The sequence below is a fragment of the Bubalus bubalis genome, chromosome 15 (assembly GCF_019923935.1).
Source record: "Bubalus bubalis isolate 160015118507 breed Murrah chromosome 15, NDDB_SH_1, whole genome shotgun sequence".
Classification (NCBI taxonomy): Eukaryota; Metazoa; Chordata; class Mammalia; order Artiodactyla; family Bovidae; genus Bubalus; species Bubalus bubalis.
In genome coordinates, this window is record NC_059171.1 from 39,293,653 (window position 1) to 39,314,800 (window position 21,148).

General features: G+C 38.9%; 1 protein-coding gene and 1 non-coding gene across 2 annotated transcripts in view; both read right to left on the minus strand.

Annotated features, from left to right (window-relative positions):
• Nucleotides 1–20,697, minus strand: part of STMN2 (stathmin 2) — a 58,132-nt gene extending 37,435 nt beyond the window's left edge. The window contains exon 1 of the mRNA XM_006057043.4: nucleotides 20,501–20,697. Within this exon, the coding sequence (XP_006057105.1) occupies nucleotides 20,501–20,519 (19 nt within the window). The 5' untranslated portion in view covers nucleotides 20,520–20,697. The remainder of the gene's footprint in view (nucleotides 1–20,500) is intronic.
• On the minus strand, nucleotides 6,142–6,213 carry TRNAY-GUA. Its single transcript has one exon. It is a non-coding gene; the product is annotated as a tRNA-Tyr (tRNA).
• Nucleotides 20,698–21,148: the final 451 nt, after the last annotated feature.

A 21,148-nucleotide genomic window follows, 5' to 3' on the forward strand; every position in this document is an offset into this window, starting at 1 on the left:
AACTTTGCTTGATGAATACGTAATTGAGAACTTAACATTTACATGAAAAAGAAATCTCAGATTTTTCATGATCTATTTTAACATCCTAGAAGATCTCTGATATGAGGTAATGTTCTAGATATTTCTGCCATGATGATGTAATGCTAATTGGCTTAGTATAAATATAGATTCAGCTGGTATTTATTCCATGCACATCTCCCCGTAAGAATTATGATCTCCTAAGCTATAACAGCCATGGAGGTTTTGAAAGGTTAATATTTTGATCAGCCAAAGCAGCATATTTTTTCTGTAGGAATAGATATCAAATCAAATCAAGGGACATTTAAGAAGGTCAAAGCTGTACAACCCATCATTGGATTTTGCAGAAGCATATGAGACTCTTAAATTTCAATTCCATTGATAATTGGTCAAGCAGTTGTAACAAGGAAAAGAAACTGGGTGACCTGAATCAGTCCCTGTGGTCAAAACTGTAATAAAAGCAGTAAATTGTATCAACTTGGAACTTCACCTTACTCTTACTTCCAAGTCAAACATCCCTTGAGTTTAATGAGAATTTAATCATGCAGGGTGTTGTTCTTTTATCTTTCCCTGTGATGAAAGAAATTCTTGTAGTCTTACATGGAGACCAAACTACACTATGGTTTACACAGGAGTAATGGAAGCACTTTATTTTATCTGCAAGTCAAGATTTTATTACCAAGCCTAATTCTAGGTATCAAAGGGTATATTTTTCTTAAGTCTCCAGCAGTAGTCACAAGCCTAGGATGATAGCTAAATTGGTTGGGACTAAAATGAGAGAAAACCAGAGTGGAAGAACAGAGAGTTTGTTCATTTGGCTGAGTGAAGTTCTCATAGAGCAATGGCTTTTTTTCTCCTTTTTTTTCTCTTCTTCCCTGTGGTCTCCTGAAGTGGAAAGTGTTAGTTGCTCAGCTGTGTCTGACTGTTTGCAACCCCATGGACTGTAACCCACCAGGCTCCACTGTCCATGGAATTCTCCAGGCAAGAATATTGGAGTGGGTTGCCATTCCCCTTCGTGGGGGATCTTCCTGACCCAGGGATCAAACCTGGGTCTCCTGCATCACAGGCAGATTCTGTACCATTTGAGACACCAGGAAAGGGCCCTTCAGGGGCTGCCATGATGTTTTTTGAATTGTGTCTCCAAAATGGCTAAATGTGACACCCAACTGATTTAAATCTTGTCCTGTTAATTTTTAACTTTTGACTGAGAGTAGAAAGATACTTTGTACCCATTCTTAATTCAGCAAAACTCATACTTCCTATGCAGACTGACTATGGTATAAATTCTAGAATCAAAAATGTTGTGGTCATCAATGAGGAGGATATTGGTTTCTTTATTCTTTTTCTTGTAATATGTAGCCTTTCTCTAGAAAATAAGCCCTGGGTTCCCCTTCCCATGGATTTTAGAATTCAGTCTGACTGTGATTCATGTTTCTGAATTGCAAGATCAGATCAGTTGCTCAGTCGTGTCCGACTATTTGCGACCCCATGAATCGCAGCACACCAGGCCTCCCTGTCCATCACCAACTCCCGGAGTTCACTCAGACTCATGTCCATCGAGTCAGTGATGCCATCCAGCCATCTCATCCTCTGTCTTCCCCTTCTCCTCCTGCCCCCAATCCCTCCCAGCATCAGTCTTTTCCAATGAATCAACTCTTCGCATGAGGTGGCCAAAGTACTGGAGTTTCAGCTTTAGCATCATTCCTTCCAAAGATTGCAAAAGGAAGTATAAAACTGCATATATGGTGAATTTCCTATTATATTCTCAGTGCAAGCAAGAACTTTCAGAAATAAAAAATGCAAGACTTTTATGACAAGTGAGAAACAAAAAAATCTATAAGATTCACATAACTTTATCTCACTTAATGGGCCAGTTGACTTTTTCCTTGAATTGATCAATGGTTTAGATGCTGAAGATACAAGGAATTCAAAGGGAGTCCTCTCTGTCTTTACAAGATGGGGTTGCCTATCTTCAGATAATGGAATATGCTAATTTATACAGAACATTAAGAAGAAAACAATCTGACTAAGCAGGGCTTCTGCAATAATTTGTGGGACAATTTCTATTAGTTATGTGTGTGTGTGTGTGTGTGTGTGTTTGTGCGCGTGTGCGCTTAGTCACTTTAGTCATGTCTGACTCTTTGTGACCCTATGGACTATAGACCGCTAGGCTCCCCTTTCCATGGGATTCTCCAGGCAAGAATACTGGAGTGGATTGCCATGAGCCACCTGGGAAGTCCCCTGTTAGTTATATCCTGATTTAATTCCTCTACCAATCTGAAAATTTGCTAGAAGTTGAGAGCACAGTTCTTGAAGTTTTCACACAAACCTCTACTCCCTTGGAATGGTGGAATGTTTCTATGCATTTGAAGAGTTCCATATTGTTGTTTTAGTTCTGAATGGGTCTTAAAAAACACTTACTACTTGTAATAGTTACTAGCTGCAACTGAGAATAAAAGAAGCATTTAACTTACTGGTATTGTTAAATAATACTTAATAAGTTTCCATTGACTAGAATTCCTATCTGGGTAGTATACATGCTGTATTTATAGCAGTCTTTCTAAAGTTTTTCTTAGGAAATGAATGGTATATAAATGATTAATAGACAATATTTCAGGAAAAGGCCACAAAAGCCTCATATAGGAGCTGGTATATTGTTTGTTCCTCAAAACCTGAGGAGAATGCTCGAGTCTGACTGTAACATTTACTCACTGGTGCTCTAAAGCTGGATTTTCAAAGCGTGTTGCTCAGAGTTCTAATCTAGTCATCCATTCAAAAACTGTGTATTAAATGCCTAGGTAACTGGAGTAGGGAACAAAAACTGAGCAGTCAGGTAAATTTCTCCCCCTGAATGAAAACAAATCTTGTGACCTTGTTAGTCACACTTAAGTAATATGTCATGCAGTCTTTTTGTGTCATAGAGAATAGAACGAACAAATATATATTTAAAGAAAAACAGAAAATAGACATTATCAAAATTTAGAACTCCTACCAATATTAAAAAACACTAATTGAGTGATACTCTTCTTGAATATCTCTGGGAATGGATGAAAGTACCAGAGCATTTGAAATGAATGTGAAGTCTGGTACAGCTTGCACTGGGTGATTACCTTCAGCATCCATTTTCGAGGCAGCTAAACAGTGTGGAAGGAATTTCGAGGTTAACCTAAATATGCCATGGAAATTGCTTTCTGTTTTGAAAATCAAATGCTACTTTCTCAAGCTTTATCATGTAAAGACTCGTTTTCTGAAATAGGATTCTTCCCATCATATATTTGAACTTACGTGAGTATAATTTTCTGCAAGGGATGAAAAGCAATATAAAAAGCAAGTAAGTAAAATGTCAGAAGGTTCTGAATTCCCCAGTCAATTTTGGGTCATGACTGTTACAAACAAGATTAAAATAGAAAAGGCAACTTGGTCCAAGAGAAGTTTTCCGAATTTTCTTTCACATCTTTTTGTTTCTTCTGGAAATAAAAGTTCTTCGAAGAAATTGTCACTTTCAGTGGCACAAAAGTTTTATATGCTTGTACTAAGATAAATGTAGTTTTGTTAAGTTATTGTTCTTTGTGTGACAAAATATCCTTTTGCCTTTTTTTTTGTAATAAAGCAAATGGCTACAGAAAGGCTAAAGATACTGAAATTTGGGTTTTGATTTATTTGAAATAAGCAATATATGTCACAAAAAGTCCAGAAATATCTAAAAAGTAACTGTATGTTCTCTTAAGGGTGGATTTCACAATACATTTAACCTTTAAGATACAAATAAAAATAACTGAGTGATCAGGAGAGTTTGTTCATACTTTGAGAAAATATATTATTACTGAGGAAATAATGTAACAAAACATTATGATGTTCTGGTTATGCATTGTTTTTCTGCTTCTACGAAATCTGGTTGACTTGAATTGGTGAGCACTATTTCTCAAAAACTTACTCTAAGATTATCAACATAAATATTATTAGGTTTGCATTTTGTTTAATGCGATTGGAATCACTAGCCATAGCATCTCAGAACTGGAAGGAAAAGCAGAATTTTGAAGGCATCGCAGAAAAGGTTTTTATGTTAAGACTTTGGACAAGCTATTTAATGTCTCTGGACTTTTTTTTTTCCTTCTCATTGATAGTTGGTATTCCCAAGCTCTGGAATTTTATGATTCTACAAATTTAGCAATTTTGTCTTTAAATGGATTAGCTTTCTCATTATGTGCTGATTCATTCTTTTGTGTTTTCTGCACTAAGGGTTTCCTTTATCTACCTTCTTTTAAACAAATTAAGCCATTACATTTTTAAAGAAAAGGAAAACTTTCTCTTCATATTTTTGCTTTGTAAATTTTCCTCTTACCAAAACTTTGTATTTCATAATAAATATTTACATGATAGACACAAAATGTTATATATAATGTGATTAATAAAGCTACTCATGGTTTGAATTTCAAATTGTCTAACTATTCGAGCAAACAACTTTACCCCATACTACATGGAGGATCTATTTTTGGCTTTAAATATGTATCTATTTTCACAATTAGGCAGACTAGGTGATGCATAAAGTGTAAGGTTTTGGATGCCATCTGGAGTTCTTTTTGAGTTCTTAATACTCATTCCTAAGATATGAGAAAGATTACATATCATTATAACTGGTTGAGTGAGATCAGACTAACATGCATCTTATTTTATGTAGCAAGTGGCCTTTGACTTGCTCATAAACATTCCTAATTAAAAACCTGAAGGCAAAATAGTATCAAGTATTTGACCTGTATAGATAAATATTAATTAGAATTTGGCATAATAAATTGCTTATATTATTTTAAAATCACAGCTTGGTAATACATAATACTTATAGGCATAATATGGGTTTTCCTTTATGTTCTGTTTTGCCTACATTTGTTCAGCCTAAACACATTCATAAAAAGGTGTGCTTGTGGTTTGGGATATTATTCACAAGTTCAAAGAAGTGTTCAAGTAATAATATATAGAGCAGGACAGAGGATCTGACTAGGTTAAGGTGAAAATTCAAAAATGTCTCTAATGGTTGTGACTTCCAAAACACAGAAGGGACTGAAACTTGATGGTTTCCATTGCAAGGGGCTTTGAGTCTCTTCTCCTTTCAAAGCCACAGTCATATTCCTAGCTTGTTTCACAAAGCTTAGCCCTTATTCCTCTACTGTTGTGTTTGCTGTTAATCATTTCTTCCCAACCATATTTAAGGTTCTGAGGGTGAGAGAAGGTGTCTCATTTGATGTGTGCATATAGAGTTGTGTGAGGCAGTTGCGCTCAGTTGCTCAGTTGTGTCCGACTCTTTATGACTCTATGGACTGTAGCCTGTCAGGCTCCTCTGTCCATGGGACTTTCCAGGCAAGAATACTGGAGTAGGTTGCCATTTCCTTCTCCAGGGATGTGGCAGTTAGTGTTCTATAACTGCTAATCTTTTGGTGGCTGAGGGGGAGGAGGTGTCACCAGCTGTAAATGACACCAGCCCTCCACCCCACTGTTCCCCTGTCCCCACCCCCCACCCCCCATCTCTCTGTGGCTCAGCTGGCTTCCCCACAGAGGATAGGTGAAGAGTGGGAGTGGTTAAGAGCCCAGATGTTGGACCCAGACTGAGCTCACTGATTCTCTCCAGTAAATTTATTAACTTCCTTTTATGCTACAGACAGGAATTTCTGTGCTTTGCAGTGGCCTGTTTCTGTCACTTAGCTCTTATCCCATAGCTGGAACTATGGCGATAGTTTCAAATGGTGTTAATTAGTAACACAACAATAACTGCTCAGTTTCCAGGCAAAATTTAAGCAATCCTCTCACCCTGTCTTTCATAAGGTCAACTTCACAGCTGGTAATCACGTCCCTCTATGTAAGGAGAAAAAAAGAGGCAGGTAAATGTTTCCTCTGCATTCATTTATAGGTTCTGTTGCTTTTCTGGGCTTCCCTGGTAGCTCAGCTGGTAAAGAATCTGCCTGCAATGCAGGACACCCTGGTTTGATCCCCAGGTTGGGAAGATCCTCTGGAGAAGAGAATGGCAACCCACTCCAGTATTCTGGCCTGGAGAACTGATTGCCAGGATCCACTCCATGGGATTTTCCAGGCAAGAATACTGGAGTGGGTTGCCATTTCCTTCTCCAGGGAATCTTCCCAACCCAGGGATTGAACCTGGGTCTCCTGCATTACAGGCAGACTCTTTACCAGCTGAGCCACCAGGGAAGCCCATGATACTGACTAAAGGTGAGTAAATATTACCTTGGCATAATAGAAAAAATATGAATAAGAACTCAAGACTTACGCTCTAGTTTAGGATCTTACGCTCTAGTTTAGGACTTTAACAAATTTATTAAACCTTCTAAATATGAGTTAATCCAAAAAATGGGGGTAGGATACGATATCATTGTAGAGACCAAATTAAATGATGTTTTGCGAAACTGAAGTGCTAACTAGTATAAGATATTGTTATAAAGATTAATCCTCTCTAACTTGTTCTTTGTTTTTTGACTTTTGAAGTCCTGCAGAGCGTGGCTATAGTGAAATGCTGTGGCATTTTTCTTCTTGTAATTCTGAGACTTCGCTTCATCCTTATCTCATCAAATTACTGAACACAAATGGAGCCCCTGCTGTATCCAAGGGAGGCTGTAGGCACTGTTGCCCTTGCAGGTTCTGGGGTCAGACTGATTTATTTCAAATCCTAGCCTGAGCACCTACTAGCTGTGGGTGACTTGCCCTCCCTCCCTTGCTCACCTGTGAAATGGGGATGGGAATAATCTTAAGGTATTTGGCACAGTTTCACTACACTCAGCACACTAAACACTCAATGCACATTAGCCAACAGTATTATTACTGCCAGCCATGAGGGGAGATGAGGTACATGAAATGTGGTTCTGGCCTAAAAGAAACCCTTGGTATAGTTGCATATAAGACAAATAATGTCTGTAGCAACACACAAAGTCAACAACCATTCTTGGCAAGGCAGTTGGAGCGAATAGAGAGAGCTTGAGACCTGAAACCCGCCTCTGCCCTGAACAATGTGTGTGACTTCGACAAAGTTACAGAACTTCCTGTGGCTTCTTCCTTCCTTCCTTATCAAGGGGGGATAATGAAACCTGTTTAAGAGTTGACATAACAATGAAATAGGAAAAAGGGCAGAGGGGTATACATGTCACTGGTTCATGCATAGTAGGGGAACAATAAATGACAGGGAATATGATGACCACAAAAAGGTGCCACAAGTCAGTATGTGGCTAATTGCCCAGTGCATTGTTAGATGGTAAACCTGTAGAGTTCACAGGAAGAAAGATCAAGGAGAGCTAGATTTGAAGTTGATTTGCAAAGCCTGCTTACTCTTTGTTTCTAGGAGACCGAACTCTTTTTCAGAAGCAGTTCTGAGAAACCTTATTTGACTTCGCTGACTGGTCCTCACTCCATGTATTCACTTCTAAAATTTATCAAAAGTGATAAAGTGTTGGCTATTTGTTGTCAATAGCAGCAAAAGTGGGTAGGCATTTATTTTCAGCTATGTAAGCAAGTTATAAAATTCATTGCTGTCTCCCAATTTATATATTTTTCTGCAGTTCTTTTACTGACAATGAAGTGTGTGTGTGCGTTAGTCACTCAGTCACGTCCAACTCTTTGCGACCCTATGGATTGTAGCCTGCCAGGCTCATCTGTCCATGAACTCTCCAGGTAAGAATACTGGAATGTGCTGCCGTTTCCTTCTTCAGGGGATCTACATGAACCAGGGATTGAATCCACGCCTCTTGAATTGCAGGCAGATTCTTTACCACCTGAGCCACCAGGGAAACCCCAACACACACACAGCAGCAAAAGTGGGTATGCGTTTATTCTTTTCAGCTCTGGAAGCAGGTCATAAAATTCATTCTTCTCTCCCAAGTTACATTTTTCTGTGACTCTTCTCTTGCATATGTTGGAATATAGCTTCCTGAAACTCAAAACCAATACAGACTGCTACTGTGTATGCTTAAAAAATTCATTTTAAGAAAAATTTCAGCAGATGGAATTAAATTCTTTCAAAGCCGCTTAATTCAATATTTCTTCAATGTTAATGCTGAACGTATAAAAAACGTTCATCCTAGATACTGAATTGCATTTTTTTATATGTTCTACTACTAAGCTCTTTTTAAAACCAAGTGTTTTGTTAATGGAAGAGATGTAGGTCTTTTTTCTGTACTTTCGTGTTTTGGTTAGGCATTTGGAACCTTGTTTGACTTTTTAAGGTGAGAGAATGTCTACATTTTCTTTACAGCTGAACTTTTCTACTCAGTGTAATATATTATGACCTCATGAGTGTTTAAACTGTATTGATGCTTTCATATAAAGCTCCTCCTTTGTCATTATTTCCTGTTTATGAGAAAGGAGAAAGTATATTTTATCATCTGCATTTTATGGCCTATAAATGTGAACAATAGGGAGCATCTTTATATGTAGATGGTAGTCATCAACAGTATCTAATTTGTAAAAGGACTACACTACACTTGTAAATGTAAACATATTTCTATTAATATGCCTGCAATTATGTCATATATATAATTCCAGGCTTATGTACCATATATTTATATGAATTGATGGATTGGAGGCAAAACAAAATAGTGATAATGCCCCTTTAGGTCATTAGTCAATTATGCTCCGTTAAGTCTCTGTAACATCAGATGTCAGATGAATGCTAATCTTACTTATTTATTGTAATTATTTAAATAATAACATTCCACTAATATTTTACAGTGTTTTACTGATCAGTACTTGGAACACTACTGATTGAAAAGGTATTATTTTTACGAATGACTTGGAGAACAGTACTAAGCTGTACATTTCTGTATCCATTTCCCCACCAGAGTTATCTAAGGAGCATTCTGTTTTTACTGCTTGGCTCTAGTTATTTCTGTTGTGCTTATTTACTAATGGGTGGCGAGTAGGAAGGCTAAAATGGTCCAGGTAAGAAATATCTGAAGTTATTCCTGAAAGAAAAGATCTAGCTGAAGGATGGGTGTTGAAAATGGAGGAGAGCAGGAGAGTTCTAGGTTGGGAGGAAATTGAAGAAACAGGAAAGAGAGATTATGAAATAGTCAAGTGATGTCAGATTTGGATAAAACTGATGGGCTAATAAGATTTTAAGAACAAGAGACTCTGTGTGTGTGTCTGAGTGTGGAATGTGATATAATTTCCCCCCAAACTGATAGGTTAATAACCTTTTTAAGAACAAGAGACTGCTCTCCAAGAAAATTCAGTGAAGACTTTTAGATTTTAATGCTTCTGGAATCAGTTTTTATTTCTATTAAATATGATATTTTATGATGATGAGCCTTACTAGGTAGGCAAGAGGGTTAGTTTTATTGATGCTATATATATATATTTGAGGGAGGAGGAGATATGAAATACAACAGGGAAACATGAGATGAGAAATAAGTTCAGAAGAAATGGATTGGATTGGCCAAAAAGTTTGCTCAGGTTTTCTCTAACATCTTATGGAAAAACCTGAATGAACTTTTTGGCCAACCCAATACTTTTTATTCTGGCATTTCCTGGAATGGATTTATCTTAGAGATATATGATATTGGCAGCTCTTTCTTAAATATTGTTATCAGTTCTCCCCTACCACAAAGAATTATTGAGTAATGATCATTTCCTAAATTCCAAGTAATTCTAGTAGATTTGTTATTACATGTAAAATTTACAAAGTAAAATAATTTAGTCATTTAAGTTAATATTTTTGTTTACTGCTTTCATCATCCATTGAAGGTGTCAGGGAAGGTGATTACTATTTGGATTGTGAAGTGAAAGTCGCTTAGTCGTGTCTGATTCTTTGCAACCCCATGGACTGTAGCGTGCCAGGCTCCTCTGTCCATGGAATTCTCCAGGCAAGAATACTGGAGTGGGTAGCTGTTCTCTTCTCTAGGGGATCAAACCCAGGTCTCTCGCATTGCAGGCAGATTCTCTACTGTCTGAGCCACCAGGGGAGCCCGTGATGGATTTGGATTATGAAATGCTTAATATTGAATTGTTTACTTAATCCTCTCAACAGCCATGTGATTTTCTAAAAAATCAAAGTATAGTTGATTTCCAACACTGCAATAGTTTCGGGTGTACAGTATAGGGATTTAGTATTTTTTCATATTATACTCCATTACAGGTTATAAGATAATGGCTGTAATTCCTTGTGCTATACAGTATATCCTTACCTGTTTTATATATAGTAGTCTGTATTTGTTCATCCCATACCCCTAATTTGTCCCTCCGCTCTCCCCTTTCTCCTTTGGTAACCGTGAACTTGCCTTCTATGTCTGTGAGTTTGTTTCTGTTTTGCATGTATGCAAAAATAATATCATTTGTACTTTTTTTAGATTCCACATATAAGTGATATCGTATAGTATTTGCCTTTTTCTGTCAACAACCATGTAATTTAGGTGGTATTATTTTTCCTTGAGATATATTGTGAGATATAATTGAGAAAATGGCAGTATAGAGATGATAATTCACTCAAGGATTATCAGATAGTGAATAGATGGGGCAAGACTTAAAACTATGTCCATCTAACCCCATATCCACTTCCGATCTGCCAGAGGTGCCTTAACAGTCTTTGGGTGGATCTCTGTGCTTCCTAATCGATGGTCTTAGGGTATCATGTACTGTATTGTAATAATGTTGCAGGGTAGTATAGCAAAATTGTTAAAATTGCGGACACTTCTATTTATAGTTATAAGCTATTATTACTGATTATTATTTTTTTGTATATTCAGGGTCCTGTTTTCCACAAAAAACTAAATTCTCCAAGGGTGAGGACCATGATTATTTATATTTTCACAACACCTTGCATAGGCTTCAGAATGGAATGGGTGCTTGAATCTATTTTAATTAATGCCATTAACCATTAATAACTTTAGACTGAAGGCAAACCCACTCAATGCCTGCCTTTCTTCACTTGTGCATATTTCATTACTGGACAGGAGAAAGTGCTAAGCTTTATTAGCTTACTTATATATTATCATAACATATCTAATACAGGTGTAATATATATGATATATATCATAGATATCATATCTAATCTAATTCTACCTAATCATATAATATTAAGATATACAATGTATATTAGATATCTACATCTTTTTATTGAAGTATAATTGACTTTAATATTAATGTCAGGTGAACAACCTTTTGATTCAATATTTTTACACATTATAAAATGATTCCCACAGTAAGTTTAGTTACCATCTGTCATCATGTATAACAAAGTTATTACAATATTATTGACTATATCACCTATGCTGTACATTATATCCTTGTGGCTTATTTTTTATAACTGAAAACTTATACTTAATGTTTCTCACCTATTTTGCCCAATCCTGCACCTCCTCACCTATCTATGAATTTCTATTTTGTTTTGTAGATTTCATATATCAATAAAATCATATACAGGTCTAATAAAGATGTGTATTTTTACTAGACCTGTGTTCTAATAAAGAAATATGTATATAAAGGTCTAATAAAGACATATACATATCTTTATTACACATATACATATGTATAATAAAAATATATATTATATATACCATATATATGTTATATATACTATTACATATATAATGCAATGTGCTCTGGCTCTAGTTCTAAAACTTATCATATGTAAACTTGCTTAAGTAAGTTTTTTGAGCATTTTTAAACAGAGTAACATGTATACTATGATCATTTCATAGGGACTATTTGAAAGTTAAAAAGGATGGAGCTTGTGAATATTTTCTGAGAACCACAAGGTCCCATGCTAATTCTTCTTTTGAACATTTTCAATCTCCTATGTTTATCTGCTTCTTTTTTTAATTCTAAAAGGAAAAAGTAGGTCAGAAGTAGAATGAACAGATGATTTTTAAAGTGACAGGAGTCTTGGATCATGTAACCGGGACATCAAAAGACTAGAATCAACTCGTGATACTTCATGTGTTTGAACAACTAGAGTGAGAAGCATGCTAACTGACACTGCTCAGATAAAGCTAAGACTTAAGTGACAATAGGCATTAGTGTGTTAGGAAAAAAAAGAAGCATGGAGTAGGAAAGACAAGTCTGCATGTTCTGAAGCAGGGTTCCAAGGCAGGCTGCACAGCCTCCCTCCAATTGCTTGACATGATTGGTGCTCCTCCCCATTAGAGTCTAGAACTGTTAAGAAGTAACATCTTGATACGATATTCTCGTCTTCTCGTCTCAGTTCTGAAATAGCATTTTATAGATTGAACTTTATCATGTGAGTTAGGCTTCTATTTACTAGAAAGCCCAAACTGAAAGACTGTTATTAGGCTTACTGTAATCAGTTTTGTTCAGTGGAACAAAACTGGCTCCATTATGGTTGCTTTTTTAAAAGGGGGAAAAAAAAATCTTCCAAGATAGGGAGTAGAAGGAAAATCTAAACTTTAAAATACTTTCTTGTACAAGTATTTGTGGAACTAAATCTAGATGAATGTCATCAATTTCTTTTTATACTGATATAGACATATAACCAAGAGATTGACAGACTCATATCACTGAGGATTTATTGTTATACTAAGTACTTGTGCTAATGAATGATAAACAATCTGACATCTAAAGTACAATTACTTCAGAAGAAAAACTGCTAAATAAGCATTCTAATAGCCACCACTTTATAATTTAAAAAATCAATTCCAGAAAGCATTACATTTAATGTGCTATACAAGAACTATAATTATCTATGTTTGGTCACAAAAACAAATTTTTGGAATCTTATAATTTTTCAAAGTATTAAATATTTTAATCTGGAGGTCAACAAAATTACAAATGAGAAAAACCTTAAAATTTTGGTTATGGTTTTATGGTAGAGTGTGTGGCTTCTTTTCTTAAGTACAATTCCTCTAGAAGCTATATTTCCAGATGACTAGCAAAATGATTGCTGAGATGCATTAATTAACCTTTACGTTCACATAAAAGTGTTTTGCAAGAACAAACGAACACAAATTGTTATCTTTAATCACGACTAATAAAAATGGGCTATATAAACAGATTTTACTACTGCAAATGTCTCCTTGACAAATGACAGGACCTGATTCCTTTATTAAAAGATAATTTAAAATGTTTCACAGGTGATTCAGAACCTTCTCAGAGATCAATCTTGCCTGCTTGCCTGCTTTTGAGATAATATGATGGAGAAATCTTCAAGTAATGTCTAATGGTTATACTCAATGTGGATACCACTGCCGTATCTCTCTTTTAGCTCTAGATTTATTTTATAAAACAAAATATTAAAATTATACATCTAGGGCCTATGGAGACAGCTGAGAGTCCATTTGAAATGTGCCAACCAGGATGATACTGATTAGATTAAGATTTTTTTTTTTCCAGAAAGAAAATTATTGTGTCCACATGAGAAGTCCCTGCTGTGCTCTCAGCTGAACCTTCAGCAAGCCAGGTGGTGCCATGTATTACAGCCCCCAAGGTCTCATAGCTCTCTTATCCAGAAGCCTGAATCATGGCAATTACTGTAATAAGCCCCAGGTTAGCTATTATAACGAGTCATTAATTTGAAGGTGTTTCATCTTCAAGGTGCTTCTATGCTCAGAAAGGATGAGCCCATTGGGCCTGTTAAACAAAATGGTGCTATCACTGGTTCAAACCCCATTGAGAAAACCTCTGACATGTAAGGTTACCCATTAAAGATGAAGATTCTGGAGCCAGGACACGTGGGTTCAAATTCTGGGTCTGAGGAACCATGTGACCTTGGGAAAGTCATCTTCTTCTCTGGGCCTCAGTTTCCTCATCTGTAATGGTACTGACTGTTGAGGAGGCCTGGATAATGAAATGTGTGAAGTGTTCAGTGCCTAGCATGTTATATATGCTATGTAAGGATGAAATCAATAAAGGAATTTCTTATACACACTCTGAAATTTACTTCTGTGCCAGAAAAATGACTCTTGAAAACAACGAACATCATAGGAAAACTATTGATTGAAGGACCAATCAGCAAGTTTTTTTTTGCTCAGTCTTCAAGGACCACTAGTTTAGATTTTTTTGTTATGTCCTGATGAAGTACACGTCCAGCTATCAAGACTGCTAGGATTAAATGTTCAAAACATGTATTACTTTAATAATGCTGTCTTCTTCCTTTTGTAATGTACTAGGAGTTACAAAAATGCAAAGTTTCCTAGCTTTTGAGAGACCCTGAAATGGACAGGAGGAACAAAAGAATGGATAACCTTGAGGCTTACTCTAATTTCACAGAGAAAAACAGCGTATTGTACTATCTCTGGTCAGCTTTATTTTGGGACCATGTTGTTAATGCCCTATTTGGGAAATAGTAAATTTATAATTTGAGATATTTCATGCATAGTATCTTTTCTATGCATAGTATCAGGATAGCATTTCCAGAGATGTGGTAATGTTTGGATGGTCAGCAACCCACTGCATGGAAGGATTGACGTAGGATATCTTTGATGATATTCCTTGACGGCACATTTCTTTACCTCTAGGTCACCTTTTTAGAAAGTCAGCATTGAATAACAGAAGTCCCTTATTAGTTTACATAAACAGATAACACACACATAATTTGTTTTCAAATATCCATCCATACTCAGTAGATTATTAATAATTTGCTAATATGGTATCCAGGAAGAAATGCTCTTAGATAATTTGGTAAGTGATAAATGCAGGATGTATTGAGAGAAAATTTTAGCGCTGCTAGATCCTCCTTGTTAATTTCTTTAGTGTGTGGAGTACTGGCAATGAATTAGTCAATGTGGTAAATGGGGTTACAGACTTTTGCACAACATTCCACAAGTAAAAGGTTCTGAATTGAACTTTTTGTTCTGCATATTGTTTTGCGAATGACAGGAACGAGCATTATTGATTTGTCATCCTTCTCAACTGTACCACAATTTACATTCTGTTCTTACACACACACAGGTACATACACATGCACAAATTCTTATTTCCACATTCTCCTGAAGGTCTTCTGCTGAGTCCTGCAATACGAATATATTTTAAAAGTCCAATTAAAAGAGAATGGATGGCACAGAACACATAACTCCCAGAGGAATAAAATCCCTAAGTGTATGAGATTGGAGGTGAAATATTTTGTAAAGATTGCCATAGACTTGAAAATGTTAAGACATAATGTCAGAGCTTTCTGTGGAAGGTACGTATATATCACAGTTTTATATTTCTTAAATCAATGTATTTGGTGGTTAGAATCAGCATCTTCTCGGAACTTGTTAGGAATGCAGCATATCTGGCTTCAACCAGACCTACAGTATTAAAATTTGCATTTTAATGAAAGTCGGGGGTAATTCACATGCATATTATATCTGGGGAGCATAGTAATATGAACTGATTAAATATTTTATGGTTGGATTATAGTTACATGAAATATAAGAGAAAAAGAATTCCCTACCAATGCAAATATTTAAAAAATCCAATTTTGATAATCCTAAAAATTGGCTTATGCTTATCTGTTTCTTCTTATTTCATTAAAATTAACATCAATTTTCTACTAAACTAATAAAACTACTACAAGGGGGTACTCAATAATTATTGAAAGCTGATAAAACATTAGATTTAAATATTCGAGCTGAAATCACACTGGATTTAATTTAAAAGAGATATCCTTTAAATGGAAAAAAGCTGAAAAAGTAGGAAACAGTAACAGCCAATTGGGGGGTAGGGGAGCCCTCTCAGTATCACATTGTATCTGTCTGCTTTAGCCACTAACTTGCAAGATCCCTGAAGGTGGAGAATGGCATTCAGATGCGTCCACAACAATGAGCACATTTTAAATAAATGAATAAGTAAACAATGTTTTTGTTTAATTAATTTATTTAAACGTTGAAACATTCTGTACCTATATAATCTTGATATTACTACTGACCACTGTCTACTATGTATCCACTCCCCAAATAATATAAATGACATTACAATAACAATGTAATGATACCAGAAAAGTAAAATCATCAGAGAATTAACCAGGACGTACACCTACTTCCTGAACTGAACACCTACTCTCAGATTGTTAAGATGGCTCATTTCATGTTTCCTTGAAAAAGTGCACAAACCCTTTTCATTCACTAGATTAAGCATGACATTAACTTATCCAATAAGCAAGTGAATGCTTCAGGCAAAAGAAGTTATTATAATAAATAGCAAGTATTTGAAACAGGGCTTAAATAAGCAAGTAAAATTTGCTTAAAAAGGCAAATCTACTTTTTTGAGAACATGATTGCCCTCTAGTGGTGTGAAAAGTTAATGCAGGCACCAAGCTTTCACAGTTCGAAGAACCAGCAAAGAGCCTTGGTTCTGGAAACATCTGGGTCGCTGGCTAATTCTGTATTTTTTTTTTTTTTTCGAAAATTTCTTGCGTTTTTTATACAAGGTCACAGATTGTGTGACAACAGAATAATGTGTATTTGTCTAAGACCACAGGGGAAACTAGAGTGAATTGGAGTTAAATATCAGCAGCCTGGGGTGACCACACCCAAAAAAGGTAGCCCTCGGCTCTGAGGCCAGCTTCCTCCAGCCTATGTGAGCAATGAGCTGGTGGGAGTGGGGCTGGGGTGGGGGTGGGTGTATAGTTGGCTGGAATAAAAAACACAGTTATTGATCAATGAGGCATTTTCTTAAAAATGGTTTGGCTTTATCAATGACAAAAATCCTCAATTAATTATGCAATTGATTTATCTTCCATTTCATTTTTAATTTTACAAATTTAGCTTAAAAATTCTGCTTGATAGCTACAACTAGATAATCACAGAAATGAGTAATTATTTTGATCCTAAGTTACAGGGAGGAAGACTATTTCATTGCATGAACCGGCTTTATGACACTGGGAGAGGACATTTCTTGAATCTGAGGAAAATGTAACCTCCTGCAGCATTTCACCACTGAGAACGAATTATTTGATGGAAGACACAATGTGTCAAATGCTTATTCCATGTTCTATCCATTAATAATGAAAAAATACGAAAGTAAGCAAATGGATTTTGAATGTAACTATACAACTCTGCTAAAAATGTTAATGATTAAGGGCAGAGACAATTCCTCTGACAATAAACACTCCTTTTCTCCTTAGAATAATTTAGTACAAATCTGTAAGTCACACCACAAAGGCATGATTAATTTTAATTAACTTTAATTTAAAAGTTGTAGATTTTAATATGACAAACCATCCAATCTTAATTACCACTGAAAAAATTATTTTCTTTCAGGTAAGACAACCACCAGCAAATGTATTAATTTATATCATTAAAACAGTTACTTGCCTTTGGCTACACTGGGTCAGTAATGCTTACTGTAGGCTCAGCTTACTCACCTGGTATGAACTATACATATACGATTAAATGATAAGCTACTGCTATTTCTCTTTCCATCTTATCCTGAAATTTTGATCAAATCCTCCTCTTTCGACTTCCAGTTATTTATGTATCCATTTAGACGGTGTCCACTTCATTAGAGACGATAACAGAGAGTATTATACGCATCTAGTACAATCATGCTGAACACAATAATTGTTTAATGAATCAGGAGAAAGCATCCGCCCTGGTGATTAATTGATTATGCGTTGCAACTGGAATGATTTCAAAATCCATTATTTTAATAATGCAGAGGTTGTACTTCTTTTCCTGATTTGCTTACTCATGGCAGAAAGGGCCCTTGCATTTATCGTATTTGGGGTGGAATTTTTATTAATGGAACGATGGCTACCGTTTCACGACCCACGTTTCTGTGCAAAATTGAGTTTCGAAAATAAAAAAGAAACAATTAAAATTTTGTGCATAACATACGTTGATATGTTTATAGATATGGCCTATGGAATACAAGTGCTAAGATCATAATATTTCAATTATATATGCATATTGCAGCCACAAACAATTCTCTGCGGAGAATATTCCAGCAATCTTTGGCACACAAGCCCTGCCCTTAGCAAGCACCTTCACTTATGAACATACAAAATCCCTACAACAACCAAACATATACTTGTTTTATAAAGTATAATTAAAGAAGAAATGCATTCTTTTCTGGGAGAGGGGAGTTGGGAATAGGAGGAAGAAAAGCTAGCGCAGCAAGGGTTAATCCTCATTGAAATGCCGTTTCATTCAAACCGTTTGAACAAATATGGCACCTGAGTCATCAAACAATAATAATTTGAAATAACAGCAGTAATACTGATGATGGTGATGAGTTTGCAGAAGTCCTCCTGCAGCAGAAACCTCTCGGTGGGGGTGCAGAGCGCAGAGCCAGATCGCCCCCATCCCCCATTCTCAGACCCTTTCCCGACTTGAGGGTGAACCACGACTGTGGGGAGTTGGGGTAGTTCAGGACACTGCGTAGAAACCGGTCTCCTGGGCTGCACCCGCGGGGGGCGAGCGCCCAGCTCCGGGGAGGGGCGCGCAGGGCGCGGCGCGGGGCTCTGCAGGGCTGGCTGCGATCCACGCGCCTGCTCGCCAAGTGCGCCCCCATCCGGCCAGCCGCTGTCGGGTCTGCGCCCCAGCTGGGAAGGGTGGGGCCAAGCCCTCGCTCGAGGAGCGAGGGTCTCTCGCACCAAGACCACCCAAGGGGTCTCCACCTGAACAGGGCGTGAGTCGTGTGCTTCGGCTGGGGGAAGCAATCCCAGGCTCCCTGGACTGTGGGAGGGCAAGAGAAGCGCCCCTCGCACTCCTGGGAAGGGGTCACCTCTGCGGCCCGGCGGCCGGCAGGGGTGGGGCCGCGCCTTTGTGTGGCCGGGCAGGGCTCGGGCCGGCCTCTCTGCAGAGCCACTCGGTGGGCTGGGAGCGGCTCCGAGCCTGTATTCGAGCAACGTCCGGGGTCTGCGAACATCGAGGGGCGTCCTGTCTGTTCTAGACCGCGGGGCTGGAAAAGAGGGCACTAGGACTGCAGATCGCTCTAGGGCCCTCCTCCCCAGCTCCCTTCCCTTTGGCCAAGAATCTAGCCGGAGGTCTCCCCGGCTCCGCTTGGGAGGGTGGGGCAGGGCGGAGTGGTCCAGAGCAAACCTCTTTGGCCTCTGTTCCCTTCTCCGCATCCCGCTCCGGGGGAGGGGTGCTTCCAGCCGCCGCCCGAGCTCCAGCCCCTCCCTGCCTGTCCCCGGGGGCCGCCGAGGGGCCCGGAGGCGCAAGACCCAGGGGTTGGGGTTGGAGGCCTTGGATCCGGAACCTCGTTTGGTATCTGTCTCTTGATACCGGCTGAGCCTATGAAAACTGCGGATATTTGGCACTGTTTGACCTACAAAACTGTTATATCACTTGGCTCAGTTAAAGACCTTGACCTCTTTTGTATCTGAATTATTATGTGTACTCGTATCTAGCTTCTAAAAGCTTTTCCCCCCACCGATCAAATGAGTGAAGGAAGAATTTATCGCATTTAAGTCTAATCACCCTAGGTGATGTGGCTTTGAAAAGAAGAATGTTTAACCCACTTTTATCCTCTTCTCTCTATAGACAGAACAATGAGGCCAGGGTGGGGAAGGCGGGGGTAATGGTCAGGTCTCACTTGGAAGCCGAGGCTGGGAGTCTGGAGCGCGAGGCGCGGGGCGTGGCGTCGCTGTCTACCCAGGGCCGGGCTCCAGGCTTCGCGCTGCGCTCCGCACCCGTGCCCCCCTTTACGCGGGAGATGCTGCACCGGGTTCGGGGGGGGGGGGGCGGGGGGAGGGCGCCGGCGCGGCTCGCACAGGGTGGGGCAGTCCGCATTGTGTGCCCCGCGCTGCAGGTGCCTTTCCCCCGCCCCCCCCACCCCCACCCCGGGACGGCTCGTCTTCACACAAAGAAACCCCACCCCAGCGCCTGCGAAACCGCTGTCCCTCCCTAACCGCGCGCTTCCCCGCCCCTGCAGCTGCCCACCCGCGCCCTCTGTGCCCTCCCGACTTCCTTTCTCCATCCCCTCCCTCTCCCTAAAACAAAGGAGTATAGGTCTCCCCGCAACCCCGCCCCGCGCCCTTACCTCCCCACACCGCGCCCCAGGACTAGCGGTTTTTGCCACCAGACAATACCATAAAATTTGCCCGGTTCTTCACCCGCCTCTCCTCGTCTCCACCCATCTTCCAAACAGCCTAGATGGGACCACTTTGACTTTACATTTTTCTTTTTCCTTTCTCCCATCCTCTTTCCTCTTCCCTATTTTCTTACTTTCTTAATCTTTAACTAGAGAAGAAATAAAGGACGTTACAAAGCACTTTCCAAAATGTCCCTTAAACCCATTCAAGGCATATAGTTAAGGTAACCCCCTCCCCCCAAGCCTTAATTTTAAATATGGAAACAATAAATTCGCTCCCCATGGGACGGCAACTTACCTGCTTCCACCTTAAAAAAAAAATCCTTATCTTTAGATTTTCGAAGATCCCCTCTTTGCCCTCCCTCAGACCCCGGAGCTGCCTCCATCCTTCCCGATTCCTATGTTACCAATAATGTCTTTTCTTCTAGAAAATATCTCCGAATGCCTTCCAAGCTCTAAGAGAAAAGGTAAGAGGTGGGCTTCAGGTGGAGCCGAGAAAGAACGAGGCGCGATGCCTTACCCATTGCTGTTTTAGCCATTGTAGGGATGTGCAGATGCTGAGCGGTGGCGAAGGCGGAGGGTCCGGCTACAGCAGCGCAGAGAGCGAGAGAGAAGACTGAATAAGGCACTGAGTCTGCAGAGTGGGACCGTGCGAGAGAAAGAGCAAGAGGCAGGAGCCCATGAATAATTATCACTCAGAAGCTCAAGCAGATTGGCTCCCAAGGTCCCCTGACATGACTCCCGCAGAGTCAGAATCTCCAAGCATTAAATATTGATCGGCCAATGGTGCTGGAGTACAAAGTACCAGAATGCAGTTTGAAATGGAAATCAGTCCTTCCCAGGCAGCTCCCCCCGTTTTGGGGGCCTGATAGTACAGTCCAAGTAGAGTGGAGCCTTAGCCCAGAATCCTTCTAGGAGCTAAGAACTGGGCTGTACCTACCTAGGAGCCAGGAGGCTTGACGTGATTCACACTTGTTTCATTGCACAAATAGACGTAGGAAAAAGGAAAGGGTTTCAGAGGCCTGAGAAGTCTTCACAACCTGCTGACTGTTGGAAACGTCTATTTAAAAGTTGTTTTTACTTGTTTGTGTTTTCTCTTTCACCTTTGGTCATATCTTTGGTAGATTCTAGTCTCTCAGGGTGACCCCATGTCTGGCTGTGGTGACAA